The sequence below is a fragment of the Ursus maritimus genome, unplaced genomic scaffold, assembly GCF_017311325.1.
Source record: "Ursus maritimus isolate PB19 unplaced genomic scaffold, ASM1731132v1 scaffold_1, whole genome shotgun sequence".
Classification (NCBI taxonomy): domain Eukaryota; kingdom Metazoa; phylum Chordata; class Mammalia; order Carnivora; family Ursidae; genus Ursus; species Ursus maritimus.
The window spans coordinates 36,769,030-36,787,080 of NW_024423343.1; the positions used below are offsets into that span (position 1 = coordinate 36,769,030).

General features: G+C 37.4%; 1 protein-coding gene and 1 long non-coding RNA gene across 2 annotated transcripts in view; one reads left to right on the plus strand and one right to left on the minus strand.

Annotated features, from left to right (window-relative positions):
* The window catches only part of RFTN2 (raftlin family member 2), a 66,399-nt gene that overhangs the window by 4,275 nt on the left and 44,073 nt on the right, over window positions 1–18,051 (plus strand). Inside the window, exons 2-3 of the mRNA XM_008687312.2 lie at window positions 14,122–14,305; window positions 15,868–15,982. Of these exons, the coding sequence (XP_008685534.1) occupies window positions 14,122–14,305; window positions 15,868–15,982 (299 nt within the window). The remainder of the gene's footprint in view (window positions 1–14,121; window positions 14,306–15,867; window positions 15,983–18,051) is intronic.
* On the minus strand, window positions 91–7,217 carry LOC103659713. Its single transcript, XR_567596.2, has 3 exons — window positions 7,121–7,217; window positions 6,735–6,861; window positions 91–2,209 (listed from the first exon to the last, which is right to left on the minus strand). It is a non-coding gene; the product is annotated as an uncharacterized LOC103659713 (long non-coding RNA).

Below are 18,051 nucleotides of genomic sequence, written 5' to 3' on the forward strand. Positions count from 1 at the left end.
CTTGATTCTACAGGAATTAAGTAGCTGTAAACGCTTTTGAATGAGTAGTCAATAGATATGGACAAGTATTTTTAGAAGATTAATGTGAAATTGAGTGGGTAGAGATGGAAGTAAGGACATTTATTTAGAAGACCTCTTGTACTGGTCAAGGCTACAAGTGGACAATTAGGACATGCATGTGGGGGACAGCAATAGGATGGAATGCAAGGGGCAAATATAACACACATTACGAAGAAGGAACTTACTATCTTGTAGCTGGCTGGATATGAAGAGACAGAAAGAATGAGGAATCCAGGATGACTTCCTGCTTCTGAGTAAGTGTGTAACTGAGCCTGAGTAACTGTGGAAATAATGATGCCTCTTACAGTAGGAAGGGCATCCCAAAGAGAGTCAGTGTGTGGTGAAAAAGCAGTTCCATCACAGGCATGTTGCATTTGAGGTGGCAGTGGACAGCCTACAGATACATAGGGACTACTTCTATAAGAGACTCTTACAGATACATACCTGGAGATGGTGATTTCCAGGAGGAATTGACATAGGTAAAGTCTTGAAGAGAGGGAATGTGGGAAGAGCATAAGCATCTTGGGCTGAGTTGTCAGGCATATTTAGCCATCTTGAGGACAATTCAACAAAAATGACAGAGAATGAAGACAGTTAGGACTATATAGCACCAGAGAACACAAGGAAAAGGAGGGCTTCAAAAAGCAGGAAGTGGTCAGTAATTTTAAATGGTAGAGAACTTTTAAGAATGAAGTTGCAGCACTGAAGAGAATTCATTAAAGAATCGACAAGTAGTGAATGAAGGATCAGAAATGAGGGAAGGAAGGGAAAGGGAGAAGGAAAAGAGAAAGGAAGGAAGAGAGAAAGGAAGGGTGGGTCCAACTAAATTTTCTGTATCTGTTTGAGTCTAATAAGTTCATGAGCATTTCCTCAAATAGTTAAAAGTGATTAAATTTACTCAGGCATCGGTGTAATCCCTGTCACAGTGCCTAGCTCAAATTCCTATCAGGTGATAAAACCTATACAGGGAGTTCCATTATGTTTGAAATGGTGAGATATTTGGTTTAGAAGAAGAATAAAACCTCACAAATCCAGACTTTTGTGGAAGAGAAAGATCCCAATCTGAATTGGGAGAGAAGAGAATCTCTGAAAATAGCATACAGTTGATCCACTTAAATACTGACATTGAGAGAAAATACATATATATTTATATTGACAATGTAATTTATATTTTCTATCCTACATATACTTCTTATACCTGGGTGGACATTTACTCATCCATTGAACGAATATTTATTGAGTGCCTACTGAGCTAAGAGCTAGGATACAAAGATAAATAAAGCCTAGTCCCTGCTCTTTATGAACCTGCACCCTAGTGAGCATCCTACTGAGGGACTCTTGAGTTACAATGTGTACATTATACACTATGATAACAGGCTATGCTGGAAGTGTGAGGGTTATAGAAGCAGAAAAAAGAGCACCTCTACCTGATTGGTGGGATCCAGGAAGATTCCTTAAAAGAAGAGTCACCTCAATCTGAGATGTAAAGAATGAGTGGAACTTTGACAAAGGTTTGTATCCAGAATAGAGAAAATATAACTGCAAATTGATAAGGAAAAAACAAAAAACCCAACAGAAAAACGCACAAGGAATCTGGACAGGCACTTCACAAAATAGTCAATCCAAATGGTCAATGGACATATGAAACTGTGCTCAACCTTACTAGTAACCAGGAAAATGCATGTTAAAACCACAGTGCGATACCACTGTAAATCATCCAAAATGGCTAAAATTTTAAATGACTGCTAATACCACGTTAGTAAACTGGTACAACCATTTTGGGGTGGGGGGAATGCTTTAGCATCGTCTGGCTAGCTGAAGATATACCCACTGTAAATATGTGCACATGTGTACTGTGAAGCACATGCAAGAATGTTCAGAGAAGTGTTATTTATAATAACCCCAAAGTATGAACAACACAGAAATCCAAGACAAAAGATTAGAAAAACAAATTGTGGTATACTCACACAATGGAACAGTACGCTGAAAAAGTCAGCAAACTCTTTCTGTAAGGGGCCAGACAGTAAATATTTCAGTCTTTGCAAGCCATGTGGTCTCCATCACAATTACTCAGCTCCGCCATTGTAGTACCAACATACCATATGTTATGATGTAAGCCACGGGCAGTACTTTGCCAACCTTGACTGTACTGCAATGAAAATGAATAAATTTAAAATACACAAGCTACACAAGACAAACCTCACAGGCATAATGTTGAGAGAAAGAAACAGACACCAGGGGCACCTGGCTGGCTCAGTCAATAGAGTCTGCGACTCTTGATCTTGGGGTTGTGAGTTCAAGCCCCATGCTGGGTGTAGAGATTACTTAAAAAAAAATAAAAATAAAAAAATCTTAAAAAAAAAAAAAGACAGACACAGAGAAGTGTATGCCCTATGATTCCATTTATATAAAACAAAAAATAGGCAAAACTGAACTATAGTGTTTAAGGCTGCATTCTTGGATAGTAGATTAAAAAGAAGAGAAAGGAAATGATAACCATAAATTTCAAGATAGTACAGAGAGGGAAAGGGGGATTGTGATTGGAAAAGGCAAAATGGGAAGCTTCTGGAGTGCCTGCCATGTTCTGATTTTTTAATGGATAGTGGTTACCCAAGTGCTGTCAGTGTTAAGGATGTTTTGTTTATTTTTTTATGTTAGTTACATTTCTACCCCTATCTAAAAAAATTTAAAAGATTTTAAAATAAGACGAAGTAAGAAGTATGGGTAAGGCAAACAAGGCAGAAAGACAAGACATACAGACACGGAAAATGAGAAAATTTCATGGTCTGTCCAGGAACCACAAATAAAACAGAATGGATGGAGAGCGGCAGAGGAAGGAGGCAGCAGTGAAACATAAGGCTGCAAGAGTCTGAAATGGTCATAATTCGATCTTTCATATATCTGCCTATAATAATGAACCATGTAGTTCAACAGAGTTTTAGCATCTTTAAAACTACAGTTACTTTACTTCAGTTAAATATATTAATGTGTGACTACAAAAATGGCAGCTTTCATTGGAAACATAAAAGATTATGTAATTTGGATATTGTTCATATAGCAGTTCATACTGCTAAATAATTTTAAGCATTTTGATAAGTAGATATTCCTTTTAATATCCATACATTAAATTGCTTAACAATTTATTATAGTCCAAAAGCTTTAGCCTAGCTCATGTCTGAATTTTCACAAATTCTTAACATGACCAAAATCAACGAAGTTTTACTTTCTTGTAGGTACTGAAGTGTATGGCTGTGGAGTCATCTTGCCTGGTTTAATCACAGTCTCACCACTTACTGGCAATTTGGGCAAGTTACCAAACCTCTCTTCCTGAGTTTCCTCATCTGAGAATAATGATAGTATCTACCTTATGGAGTTTTGTAAGGGTTAATTAAGATGAGGCATGTAAAGCATTTTGCATAGTGCCTGGCACAAAATAGGCACTTGGTATATGTTACTTATTATTTTTTACTATAATTGCTAAATATATATGGCAAATGAGTCTATTCCCTTTTGAAAATATGGTGAAATTTCTTGCCAGTGTTTGTACATTGTATATTTATCTGAGGAAACAATGTTTCATAAATATTTCAAAAACACATACCAATCTTCAGAAGTAAATTGGTGGAAGGAACATATATATATGTCTTGGACAGTTTTCATAGAGTTACTTCATCAGAGCAAAGCTTTTGGCATTGAGCAAGTTCTTGGCTTTATACCAGAAGGTGAATCTTTCTATTTCTAAAATTTGATCTTTGTCTATGAAGCTTTTAAGCAAATTAGCATTAAAAAGTCTATCGACATTTTATTTTAGAAACTATGAGGATAAACAATAGAATGTTGCTTGACCTTCAGTCTGTTTCAATTTTAATCATAAAAATCCACTTTGCATTCATACAGTTTTCAAAGCAATTACAAAATACTTTCTTTCATCAGTAATTCACAATAGTCGTGTAAAGTATAATAAAGCATTTATAAATCATGTAGCATCAATTTAACAGCACCATTTGTTCCTTCTCCCAAAGAGCTGAGAAAGGACTGATGGCGGCTGGGGAGCTAGGAGGAGGAAGACGGATGGCTTGCAGCTGCTGCTAACCGCCCGTGCTGTTCAAATTCTAGCCAAAACAACTACCACCTCCCCCTGAATTTCCTGGTTTCAAAAGTAATAGAGCCATGGGGCACCTGGCTGGCTCACTCAGAAGAGCATGTGACTCTTGATCTCAGGGTTATGAGTTCAAGTCCCATGTTGGGTGTAGAGATTACTTAAAATCTTTTTTAAAAAGTAATTTAAAAAATAACAACAACAAAAAAGTAATTGAGCCTCTGATATTACTGCCCCAGTATAAGGACACCAAATCAAAGGAAGACATCAAATCAGAGCCTTGGCCTCAAACACCGAGCCTGTTGTGGAGAAGTAATTACTCACTCTGGTCAGCACTAATGAAAATTCCTCACTCTGTGTGCTCAACTCTCCCCTTCCTCACATCTCTCAGCTGAATCAGGCTTCTAGTCTCTTTTCAGCACAGTTTAAAACATTAGTGAGAATCAAGGGAATTATATGAAGGGAAGTTCTCATAAAAATTCCTGGATTTACTTTTCCTCTTTTTGTTCCTGGGTTTACTTTTCTTGAATGACGCTGGCATGTTTAAAGCAAGTCCCAATGTCAGATAAGGACAATTTGTTAAAAGAGTGAACCCCAGTCCTTCTATCACCATCCTTCTCCTCTTCCCACTAATGAAGATTTGGATCACTTTTTCTGTGTCCTAGGATGCTGAACACAGTCTACTGTGATCTAGGTGGCCTGGCCTGGCCCTGAGCAGGCTCTGGTCAGCAGAGTCCCTGGTGTGATCTACAGTAGAAGTTGCAGACCAAGGAGATAATAGGCCGTATTCAGCCTTCAGACAGGTCTCACTTGGTGTGTACAGAATTAAAATATTTGAACTAACTGTCACTTTTTAAAACTGGCAAATATTACGTAAGAATCTGGATTTGGGGGTCTTCTTAAAAATAAGAAGATCCAATAACAACTGGGCCCACATGCTTATATGGCAGCCCTGAGCCAGAGCTCCTGCTCTCTTTGGACAAGGTTCTGAGTCTTTTCTAGGTCCCACAGCCTCCTCCAGAACAGGTCCTTTCTTCATTTTATCAGCCTGATGCCTTCAGGCACTTGAGCCTGGGACTCATGGCAGTGGGTCAGTGAGTTAGGAAGCCCTGATCTGGAGCATGAGCTCAGGGGCACCTAATCCACAGCGTGAGTTGGGACATGAGCTCTAGAGCATGCATGAGGGCCTCTGCTCTAGAATGTGAGTTAGGGACCTCTAGAATTCTGCAAGTTGGCAGCCAGGCCTTGTTTTTGGAACAAACCCAAATCTCTACAATGATCTTCTTTCTGGAGATTTTTTTAAATCAATGATGACTTATCTCTGAAGACAACTTCATCTGAAGCTCTCTTTCCTGAACTGGACCACCAACCGACAGGCACACCCCTGGTCTTTGAGTGTTTACTTTGTGCCAGGCACTAGGATCATGTTTTACTGTTGAGCAACTCTATGAAGTTACTACAATTATTTATCTTTGTCTCAGAGAGGCAACGTAGCTTGTTTCAGATCTAGTAAATGGCATAATCATGATTTGAACCCAGGTGATTTGCTTCAACAGCCTAATGCTCTTAGTAAAATACTGTATTGCGCCTCTTTCCAGAGGAGAGGACCTCATTTATCTAACAAAGCAGGCAACAGTTGTATAGAACACACTGCACGCCAGATACTTTCCAGGAAAAAATATTAATTTATTTAATCCTTCTGACAATCCTATAGGGTAAATCCTATTTTGTGGGGGAGGTGGGGGATAGATCCTATTCTTATTCTCAGTTTGCAGATAAGGAAACTGGGGAACATGGGACCAAAGTACCCTGCCAGGCTAGTAAGTGGCAGAGCTGGAATTTGCACCCAGGTTCTAGAGTCTGTTTTCTAAACTGATGCTCCATGAGTACCTTGGAGCTCTGTTAATTGAAATATGTTACACCTAATTTTTTTCATTTGTTGGTCCTTTAATAAGTATTTTTAAGCACTTAGCGTAATTGTCATGTCTATACTGAGTGCTATTTATCAAAAGACACAGACCTCCAGATAGAAGAACATACACAGTTGAGATGGTTGAATAATGAATGTAAGGCACTTAGCCCAAACATGATCTTTACATAAACTTATGTTAAGATGTATTTGTATAATTTTTCCTCTCTAACTTTTCTAGATTTCTCAGTTTGTAATTCCTCCCCAAAACCACTGTGTGTGTACATATGTGTGTGTGTTTAGAGCATTAACGTTTCTTTTGCTTTGAGACTCAAGACAATAACCCTACTTTAGTGAGAGTGCAAGAGGGTGTGGAGTCGACCTGGAAAGCTGGATTTATTCCATTGACATCACCACAGAACGAGGTGTTCCTTAGAAATACATTCTCCACCTGAACAGAAACCCCCTTAAGCACCAATGTTATTCTGTCATAGCTATCTTCTTGGTGATTGTTTTTAACATGTTACATAACTCTGCCTTTGAAAACCACATCCTGAAACAAGAGAATGGAGGGAATGAGTTCATTATCATTATCAATTTGGGACAATGAAGTGTAGAAAGCCTGTTAAGTGACCCCAAACTGTAAAGTTTTTATAGCTCTCTTACCTAGTTTCAGAAATCATTTTATCCCCTCTGATGTCATCGGTCTCCCTTGCTACTATCGTCGTGTCCCGGCTCCTCCTCAGCGGGTCTCTGAGCCTTCAACAAATCACTTGGTGTCGGACATGAGATGCTTTCAAGGTGGACACACAGGCAGAGAATTAAATAACATTAAGTCTCATAGACAGAAAGTTGTGCCCTTTTCAATTCTTTTTAGGCCTTCCAATCAGTTTGGAGTTAATATATCCTTAACACCTCTCTACTGGCTAATTTTCCTTTTCAACAAAGAGAGAACAGAGCTGTGGCTCAGAATCTTTGGTAGATAACAGTATCTGGCTAGAAACTAATAAGTGTTTTCATTGTATTCATTTGTATGACAGCTTTCTACTTACGGTAAATGGTTCTGCTTTTATGGTCAGATGAGAAATATAGATTCCTTTTGAAATAAATGGAAGTTTAAAATGAGAATTAAGAGGTGCGTGGGTCACTCAGTCAGTTGAGTATCCAACTCTTGATCTCAGCTCAGGTCTTAATCTCAGGGTCGTGTGTTCAGGCCCCGCATTGGGCTCCACACTAGGTGTGGAGCCACCTTAAAAAAGAAAAAAGGAAAGGAAATTAAAAGAGGAAATTTAAGACTATAGAAGTACAGGTGGTGCTCAGATATGATAAAAACTGTGAAAGTGTGTTCAATGACTTAAGTTTGGGATATACCACCCCGGTCTAATACACACCTGGTAGTGAGGGGAGCTGAGGGTGGCTCCACCCCTCTCATGAAAAAATGGATGATCTTTGTGAGAACTTTCTTTTGTAAGTTGTGGAGTTATTTGAGTACTAGATTTTGAAGGTTGCTGCAGTCTGCTTTCCAGTTAAATGAAACAAAAACCTCTCTCACCTCTAATCTTTTGCCATATTTCTTTGCAATACATATATTTAAAGAACAGAGCATGTCAGATCCCTATTATTCTTCCCTGCCACCTGCAGTTTGGGTGAATACTCCTTCACCGGTCTCCTGCACTGTTCAGCCAGTGTCACACCTGCCACTTCTGTGGGACAGCCCTTCACATATATTCAGATGGTATCCTGTTCCTCCCATATTTGACACATAGTTGCAGAACACCTGTAAGGGTCATCAGACCTCTCACTATCCTGAACACCTTTTTTTAACGTACTCCAGCTTGAACATAATCCACTTATTAATTCAACAAATATTAACTGAGCATCAATGTGGTAGGCACTGTTCTAGGTATAAAGAAATAGTGGTGAACAAAATGTGAATATCCCCCTGCCTTCATAGAGCTTTCATTTTGGTGAGGGAGGCAGATATTAAATAAGATAATGGGGTGAGGGACTCCTGGGTTGCTCAGTCAGTTGGGCCTCCAACTCTTGATTTCAGTTCAGGTCATGATCTCATGGGCGGAGGTATCTAGTCCCAGTTTGGGCTCCACACTGAGGAGTCTGTTTGAAGATGCTCTCCCTCTGCCCGTCCCCCCACTCACATGGGCCTGTGCGCACAGGCACGCACTCCTTCTCACTCTCAAATAAATAAATAAATCTTTTTAAAAAGATAACTAGAGCACCTGGGTGGCTCAGTTGGTTAAGCGTCTGCTGGGTCAGGCTCTCTGGGATCAAGTCCTGTGTCAGGCTCTCTGCTCAGCAGGGAACCTGCTTTGCCCTCTCCCACTCCCCCGGCTTGTGTTCTCTCTCTCTCTCTGTCAAATAAATAACTCAAATCTTAAAAAAAAAAAATTAAAAAAAAAGATAACTAGGTGAACACATTAGTACAATCTGATTATTATTTAGATGGTGATAAATGTGTAAGGAAGGAAAATAAACAGGAAGTATACCAATGTTGGTATACTTAGCACAGAATTCAGTGCTCAGCACAGAATTCAGTGAGCCAGCTTCCTATGGAGGCAATTTTCTTTCAGATGACCATGGTCACATTAGATTAACTGCTAACTTATAATTAATCTGTGGTCAGCTAAAGTCTCTAGAGTTTCCTCCTTTCCCTGCCAAAAAACATGTATTAAATCAGATTTTTCTCATTCTGTGTTTTGGACTATGAAAAAAACTAAGAATTTATCCCTGTTCAAATTTTTTTTGGAACATTTATACTATCAAACCAAGAGTTCTTTAAATCCTTATTCTCTTAGCCAGTGTATTTGCAACCACTTCTTTGCTATGTAATTATCATTTTTCATTGACTCCAAACATTGTTGATTGTAAAACACACCACTATTTTATGTACCACTAAGAGAAAAAAAAATGTATGGATTAAACTATGACTTACTACTTTGTCACTTAGTAATTTAATTTTTACCAATGGTAAAAACTCTTTTAGACATTTTTGATTATTAATTATTCCTTCTAGCTCTCACTTACATACATAAGAAAAGGAAACTAAGTGCAATAAAGATATCCCTAAAACATCTTTACAATGAAGCCCCAATTCTTCTAAATCACTTTCAGACTCAGAGCCCGTGTGTCCCCTTTTTGTCACATAATTTTTTCTTCTGGGCTGTCAGGAGTACTGTAAATGCCACATTCCTTAAAAGAGTGCTGGTCTTTTCTCTGAAGTATGTGACACCCATTCTGCAAGTTTGAGACTGGGGCTTCCTTGATATTGCCAGAGGTTACCAATGGCAAGTTTCCAGGCAACAACCAGGAATCTAGGACTCATAGTTGTAGTTCGAGTGATCCTTAAATGGTTTGTCGACTGAAACCTCAAGCACTCTTTCTAGTTATGCCATATGGAAAAACAACCCAACTTCACACTTTATAGTGATACCCACTATAATTATCACTTGGCCAACAGTAGTGGTTAAAATGCCAGGAGAGATTTCCAAGCCAAGGCACATCCCTTATTTTTATATTGTATTTTATAATTTATGAAGACACTCTTTCATAAAAATGAAATACTCATCTCCCCTCATATATTTTTAAGTTATCAGCTATAATCTACATACTTTTGTGTTTTGCTTTTGTCAGGTAAATTGTATTTTCATAAACTTTAAAATTTCTTATACTTTCATGAATTTTTAAGTTTTCATTTTAGTCTACCTTGCTAAGGTCATCATGTAAAACCAACAGGAAAGTATCATAGTTTTTTATTTTTCTGTCATCATTTTGAGGAAGAAGTCATAGCACACCTTTTTAAACCAATAAACTAGTGCCATTTCCTTTAAAAAAAAATCTTTAACCTAAATGTAAGACCTAAAGCTATAAAACTCCTAGAAGAAAACATAGGGGAGAACCTTCATGACATTGCATTTAGGAAAGATTTTTCAGATATGATACCAAAAGCATAGGCAACAAAAGCAAAAATAGGTAATGGGACTATATCAAACTTAAAAACTTCTGTACATCAAAGGGCACAATCAACAGAGCGGGAAGTCAACCTATGAAATGGGAGTAAATATTATATCCAGAATATATAAAGAACTCCTAAACTTAACAACAAAAATAACCCAATTTAAAAATGGGCAAAGGGCTTGAATAGGCATTTCTCCAAAAATTATACACAAATGACCAATGAGCCTATGATGTTCAACATCACTAATCATTAGGGAAATGTAAATCAAAACCAGAATGAAATATCACCTCATAATTAGGATGGCTACCACTTAAAAAAAGGTACAAAAAAACAAGTGTTGGCAAGGATGTAGAGAAACTGGAACACTTGTACACTGTTGATGGGAATGTAAAATGATGCAGCTACTATAGAAAACAATATGGCCATTCCTCAAATAATTAAAAATAGAATTACCATATAACTCAGCAATCACACTTGTGGGCATATATCTGAAAGAACTGAAAGCAGGATCTCATACAGATATCAGCACATCCCCATTCATAGCAGCAGTATTCACAATAGCCAAGAAGTAGAATCAACTCAAATGTCCACTGATGGAGGAATGGACCAAAAAAATGTGGTATATACATACAATGGACTCTTATTCAGTCTTAAAAAGAAAGGAAATCCTGTCACATGCTACAACATGGATGAAACACGAGGACATTATATAAAGTGAAATAAGCCAGTCACAAAATGACAAAATAAGGTGACCTAAGAGCAACACAGGTTTGAACTACATAGGTCCACTTACAGGCAGATTTTTTTTATATAAATACAGTACAGTACTATAAATGTATTTCTCTTCCTTATGATACAGATTATAAGCAGAGACCATATAATCTTTAATGGTGAAGGTGGTATGAAACTAAAATAATCAAATAATATTAATTACTAACTGCTGAGCATCTGCTAAAACTATAGAATAATTGACATATTTTCAAATATTCTATATTTACTAACAACTTAAGTGCCTTTTGAACTCCTTGAGTACCTTTCCTACATCGGCCGCTGCAGCACTCCACTCTCTGGGATGGCGGCAAGACCACAGAGAACAAGCAGAGCGCCGGCTGCCTAAATTGCTCTGTACGCTAACCCGGAGCTTCAGGAAAGGGGACTTCTCCCAAACCTCAGTTCTTGTTTCTGGGGTTTCCTTCCAAGCAGTGGTGCCAGAGTAGACTAGGTGAGACCACATGGGACCAAACAGTGACCCCAAGCGCAGCAGCAAGGGAAGCAAGACCAGCAGGATCGAGAAGCTCTCCAAGCCTACAGTCTTATTCTTTGTATGTGATATGGTCCTCTCCCAAATTTCTCCAGATTTCACTCCAGGATGGAGCTAATTTTACCCAATACAGCTCCATCTCTCATTCCTTTTTACCTCCTTTTCTATGCGGTTTTCTCATTGCAATATTCTTAATGTAAGGAACATAAAATGGGGCCTGAAGCTAGAGCCTTCTGAAGTGAATATGACGTTTAACTACACCTGGTTGGATTCTCACCAGGTTCTTGACACCTTCACTTTTATAATCAAAAGAGTAACAATTCCACAACACTGCCTGTTTGTTCTTTCTCTGCTGTGTCTCTCTCTGACAAGCCCTAGAGAACCTGTACATTTGTTCCTGAATTTACTAGCTAACTGTTCTGGTTTCCATTAGCTAACCTTGATGGCTTTCCCACCTTTATGCAGTGATTTCACCTCACAGTTCCCCTTATGAACAGTATTTCAAACTTAACATAATAACCTAAGGAAAATGCTGGGCATAGAAAGAGAAAGAAGGTAGTTTCCTTATCCTGAAGGAATTCTCTAATAGCAGAGACAGACATATAAACAAGTAACTCTAATAAAGTCTGAAAGGGAACTAGCAGAACGCACAGCACAGGGGAAGAAGTGAGTAAGCAGGCGCAGGGAGCAGGAAAGGAAATCAAGGCCTGATGGCATGAAATAGCGTGCGAGGTTCAGGAAGTGCAGTAGCACAGGCCTGCCAGAGCAAGACCCACGAGAAAACCGACGACAAGAGTAAGGTGAATGAGAAGAAAGAGCCCAGACTATGAAGATTCTTTGGTATCACGCTAAAGCATTTCCACTTTCTACAATATGCCACAAGATCCATTAAAAGACAGCATTTTTAAAAAAAAATTTGTGGAATTAGTATATAATTCTAAAAATCAGTTAAGTTATATTTCATTCCTTAACAGTTTGTTCTGTTTTATAGTTTTTCCTTTTCTTTGTTTGGAAAGCAGGGTTGGTAGTTAAAATACTTAAAAAGTAAAACCAAAGGAATCATGGAGTGATTGCCCTACAACCACGCAGGACAGGGCCGTTTTCCGATGAAACCCAGCTATTTCTTCAAAGTCCAAGATGATTCTCTTTGTTTTTGTTCCTAAACATAATGATAAAGAAAATATATGGTAAATAGATTAGTGTAAATCCAAAAGAGGATCAGAATTTGAGGAAATGGATTTGTCTTGGTGTATATAACTTTCCCACTGAGTGTTTTATTTTCTTTGGAGAAGTTGGCGTGAATACCCAGTGTCGGTGGATTTCTGTTCCATCACGTGAATATTAGTGTAAGAGGAGGTGGGGATTTCCTCTGACCCTTCTTCTTTGTCTGCTTCTTAACCTCCTTCCTGTGTTCAGGCAATTAGCAGCAGTGTTTTGCTGGACACCACTGACCAAACTGACAGAAGGCCAACAGCCAGCATGGCCCCTACCTGGAATTAATTTCATGTTTTGTTACTCAAGATAATCAAATTGCAGGTTGTTTCAAGGTATTAATTCTTGATTGTCTTCTAGAAAACAAGGAATATTGTTACAGAAAAGTTGTTTTTTTAAATTAATTCTGCTTGAACATAAAGAACATTTTCCCAAATAACACACCCTTTTCCTTTTTACTAAAAACCGTACACATTGTACTGCTCTATAGTTTCTACAGATTTGCCCTCCTTCAAAGGGGTAATTCAACTGCCTATCAATTTTGCATTTCAAGTTCCTCTACATTTAGGAATTTTACTTATTAAAAAAGAACTTCTGGGACACCTGGGTAGCTCAATCAGCTAAGCATCTGACTCTTGATTTCAGCTGAGGTCATGATCTCAGGGTAGTGTGATGGAGCCCCATGTCAGGCTCTGTGCTGGGCGCGGAGCCTGCTGGAGATTCTCTCTCACCTTCTGCCCCTCCCCCCATTCTTTTTCTCTCTGTCCTTCGTTCTAAAAAAAAAAAAAAAAAAAAAGACCTTCTGGATACCTTTACTTTTTCAATTCCTTTCCTCAAGCATTTCTATAAGTATTGAAATTAGTATTATGCTAAGTGAACAAAGTCAGTCAGAGAAAGACAAATATCATCTGATTTCATTCATGTGGAATTTAAGAAACAAAACAGATGAACATAGGAGAAGGGAAGGAAAAATAAAAACAGAGAGGAAGGCAAACCATAAGAGACTTTATAGTTAAGAGAACAAACTGAGGCTTGCTGGAGGGGAGGAAGGTGGGGGAGTGCACTAAGTGGGTGATGGGCATTAAGGAGAGCACTTGTTGGAATGAGCACTGGGTGTTAAACGTAAGTGATAGAAAGAAGAAAGCACTTGACAATTTCTGCTTAACAAATAACATTACACCCACTTGTAATTTTTAGATTTGTATGATTTTATATTAAAAAATTATGCATCTTATCCTGTTCAGAATTGTAAAAACAACTAGCTCTTCAACTTAATATTGTTTCTCTTATGTGTGTCTTCAGTATCTATTAATGGAATACAGTCACTCAAATGAAATCTTAAAAAATAAAGCTGTCTTCATTGAAAAATGTATATAAGGCATTTCTACTTTAAAACATACTGGTAATATTACACATCTACCAGTTTACAAGGTTACTTTTGCTTTTTCCTGAAATTAATTTAGTTATAATATATGTTAGTGTAACTTTATTTGAGATTAAATCATATGAATACGCTTCCCATTCATCAGTATAATCACACATAGAAATAATGTTTTATAAAATAACATTTTATAAATGCAAATTTCTCATTGCATTTGCTATTTCAGCTTCGCCAAACCCAGAAGTCATCAAGATAAATTCAATTCCAGATATAGTAACAAAAGTGGAAGACTACTATCTTAAAGGATATATTGTTGGGGCTATTCATCCTGTTATACAACCTGCGGGGCAGCGGAAACACCTACCTGCCAGTTACCTGTACAGAGTAGTGCTATTGCGCTTAAAATTAAGGTAAGCCTGGTTCTCAAGGAAACAGACTAGGAAGCTGTTGAGACAGTTTTCTTTGGCTAAAAGAAAAGAAAATTTGAATGTAGTGATGGGGAATAAAGGGTAATTAGGGGGTTTGCTTTAGAGCACAATCTCCAGTAGCTGAACCTGAATTGAGAGAAAGAAACTTAGACCCCCTTTCTTTTAAAGCTCCTCATTGATTTTAGCACCTTGCAAACAAATGGGTCCTAGGTGAGGATGTCGGTGAAGAAAGGAAAAGGAAAATAGACTCAAGAAGTACCTAGAAGCTTTAGCAGATGAGGGAGTAGCCGTCAGCTACAGGTCCTGTCACTGAGCTAAAAGAGCTAACTGGACCAACAAAGTCCACTTTCACTGAGTGTTTTTGTTTTTTTTAAACTGTCCTGTGTTATTTTATTTATAGTGACAACAGAAACTATCTCTCCCTTCTAAAACTTTTACAGCAGAAAGACCTAACTGCCAAGTTCTCACAAATCGGGTAGATTTCTTATCAGCTTTTTCCAAAAATATAAGATGTAAAAACCATCCATTTTAGTTTATTTTTTTCACTTTTTTTTAGTAGCTGCTTTCCCAAACAATACTACAACCATTTTGCCAGCCTAGCTTGTAAGTTTGATAGTTTTCAAAATACAGTTGCCCTTTTCAATGAAGAATGAAAATAACCAAACCAATGTCTTTACCACATCAATTTTTTTTACGCAACTCTTGAACTATATCAAACCATCTCAAAGACCAGGGTAAAAACTGTTTTCTCTTTTTAGTGATGGACTAATATTTGATCACTTTAACTAGAAAAGGGCTAAGCAAGGAAAGAAAAATGAAATAAGAAGAGAGTAAACAAGAAAACTGAAAAACAACAAAACAAAAAATAAGGACTTTTAAAAATTCCAGTTGTGCTTTTAAGGGACACTGCCTTGCTAGTGAGTAATTGCCAACTTACAGGTGTCTGAGAGGGTTTGTATGGGCCCCAGCTTTCACCATGAGATGGAACCTCATCCAGTATTCCAAGCGTTACTAAATAAACACGCCATTTTATCTCATGGTAGCAACACTTATATCCTAATTACAAATCTTGTAAACCATGTATAAATTATTTTTCCTCCTTTAGCATAACTTCCAGTGGACTTAGCAGTGCTCTGACAAAGCTAAGAATAAGCAAGAGGTAAAGATCAGGAAAGAAAAATAGGAAAAAGACAGGATGATATTTATTTGCATTTAAATAGGACCTTTACTTGTGCTTTTGTACAAAAATGAGGTGTAACAGTGATCTAAAATCATTTCTCACAGCTTTTATTAAAATGACTGATCAATTTTTTTCTTCCATATTAAATTAGAAATTAAATTAATAGAGGTTTAAACTAAAAAAAAATAAATTAATAGAAGTTACTCTGTTCTTCTGGTATTTTTACCTAACAGGACAACCATTAGGCTTGAAAAAAAAAGATTGTCTTGAACTTATTTATGAGTTGCTCCCTCGTTTTTACATGAGCATATTAGCTGAAAATGATCAATTGACTCCCAACCATGAATATTATTCTCTGTTACAGCCCGAAGCATTCGGCAGTAGCCAGTGGACAAAGACGCCCAAGGCTTGTGATTGAGGAATGTCCTTTAACTTATGAGACACAAACAAATGACATAGCAAAAGAACTGATAGAAAAGGTACTAAATGTATACATTTTTTCATGTGATATCAAGAAATATTTGGTATTTCTTCATCAATTTCCTTTCTCACTTTAAAAAAAATAGGGAAATGGTGAGTGCCTTCTTCTACCAAAGGTTAAAACATACTGAAGCACACTTACCAAATTGTAGAGTTAGAAACAGAAATACAGGGGCGCCTGGGTGGCGCAGTCCTTAGGCGTCTGCCTTCAGCTCAGGGCGTGATCCTGGCGTTATGGGATCGAGCCCCACATCAGGCTCCTCTGCTGGGAGCCTGCTTCTTCCTCTCCCACTCCCCCTGCTTGTGTTCCCTCTCTCGCTGGCTGTCTCTCTCTGTCAAATAAATGGATAAATCTTTAAAAAAAAAAAAAAAAAGAAACAGAAATACAGGCCAGTGAAACAGAATGGAAATGCCAGAAATAAATTTACACACATCTAAGAAGTTTGGTAACAAACCTAATGAAATAAAATGGGGGAACAACCATCACTTTGTAAGTGCTGCTGGGAAAATGAACAATTGTTCTATAGAAAATAGACTCCACACATTTCAAATGAGATAAAGGGGTAATTTTTTTTTACCTATAAAAAGTCCAGAAGAAAATTAAAGAGTATAGTGAGTAGACATACTCAATTATGAATAGGTTGAGGAGTTTGAATATATAAATATAACTTATATACTAGGAAAATTAAGCTTTAAAAAAAGAATGGCAGGGAAGAATCCCCAACAAATGTGTCCTATGGGAGCTTCATTTAGAATATATAGGAAATGAATACAAATGCGTGAAAGTAATGTCCAGTCCAGAATCGAGGGACAGCAAAATACAAAAGGAAACTCAAACAATAGACACTTGGAAAAAGGTTCAACCTAACTAATAATTTTTTAAATAAAATAGAATTAATACCTTACCAATAATAACTGAGAAATTAAATTGCAGATATTAAATCCAGTGTTGGAAGAGCTTTAAGAAAACATTCATATATTGCAATTGGCATCGTAATGAATTAGTAGTGTTTCTGAATATCAGTCTGGTCATAAAAATCATAAATCCCATTTTAATTCTTCTATTAGAATCTATTCCAAGAAACTAACTGAAAAGGGAAAAACTTGGGGTGCCTGGGTGGCTCAGTCATTTAAGCATCCAACTCTTGATTTTAGCTCAGGTCATGATCTCAGGGTCTTGGGATGGAGCCCCAGGTGGGGCTTCGTGCTCAGCGGGGAGTCTGCTTCTCTCCTTCTTCCTCTGACTCCTCCACCCCCACCTCCCCAACCCCCCCCCACCATGTGCCTGCACGCTCTCTCTCTCTTAAATAAATAAATAAATCTTTTTATAAAAGAAAGAAAAGGGAAAAAGTCATTTTTATACAAAGGTAGTTTAATAAACAGTGAATAAGGGGCCAGATTCTCAATAATTGGAAAACTGAGGAAGCAGCAATGGTGCATCCATACAATGTAACAGTTTATGGGGACTGAACATAATAACAACTATATTGACTGTTGAGCTAGAAAAGTCTATACAATATAACTTAATTGAAACTTAAATGAAAAATTAAACACTGCATATACATATTGATTAAAACCAAGAAAAACTGTACACTCACAAGTATTCTAAATTGACGGGATTTTAAGTGAAATTTGTTCTTAGCTGCATTGACATATTTGTAAGGTTTTAGGTTTTATTTAAACGAATACAGCCAAAAATCTAAGGCATTTCAAGTAAGAAGCTGTAAAATTTGTTCACTGTTTCTATTATTGTTGCCAATCTTTAAATGGCCATGTCTGTCCATAATTTTGTGTATAGCCAGTTATAGCTGCTAATGACATTTCCCTTTTAGGTATAAAGTCACCATTCAATAAGGTTTTCAGGAACAGTCCTTGAGACTAGATCTTTATAAACAAGCTACACATACTGTTTACTACTACTATTCTTAGAAATTTCAATTTGTTTTTCTGGGAATAAATCCACTCCAAAAAAATTTCTTTTGAAACAAAAATGTAACTACTAATTTCGTCTTAACAGATCACCATCAGAGCCCTTGTTTTGCATTTAACTTCCTGGACACAGTTAAAG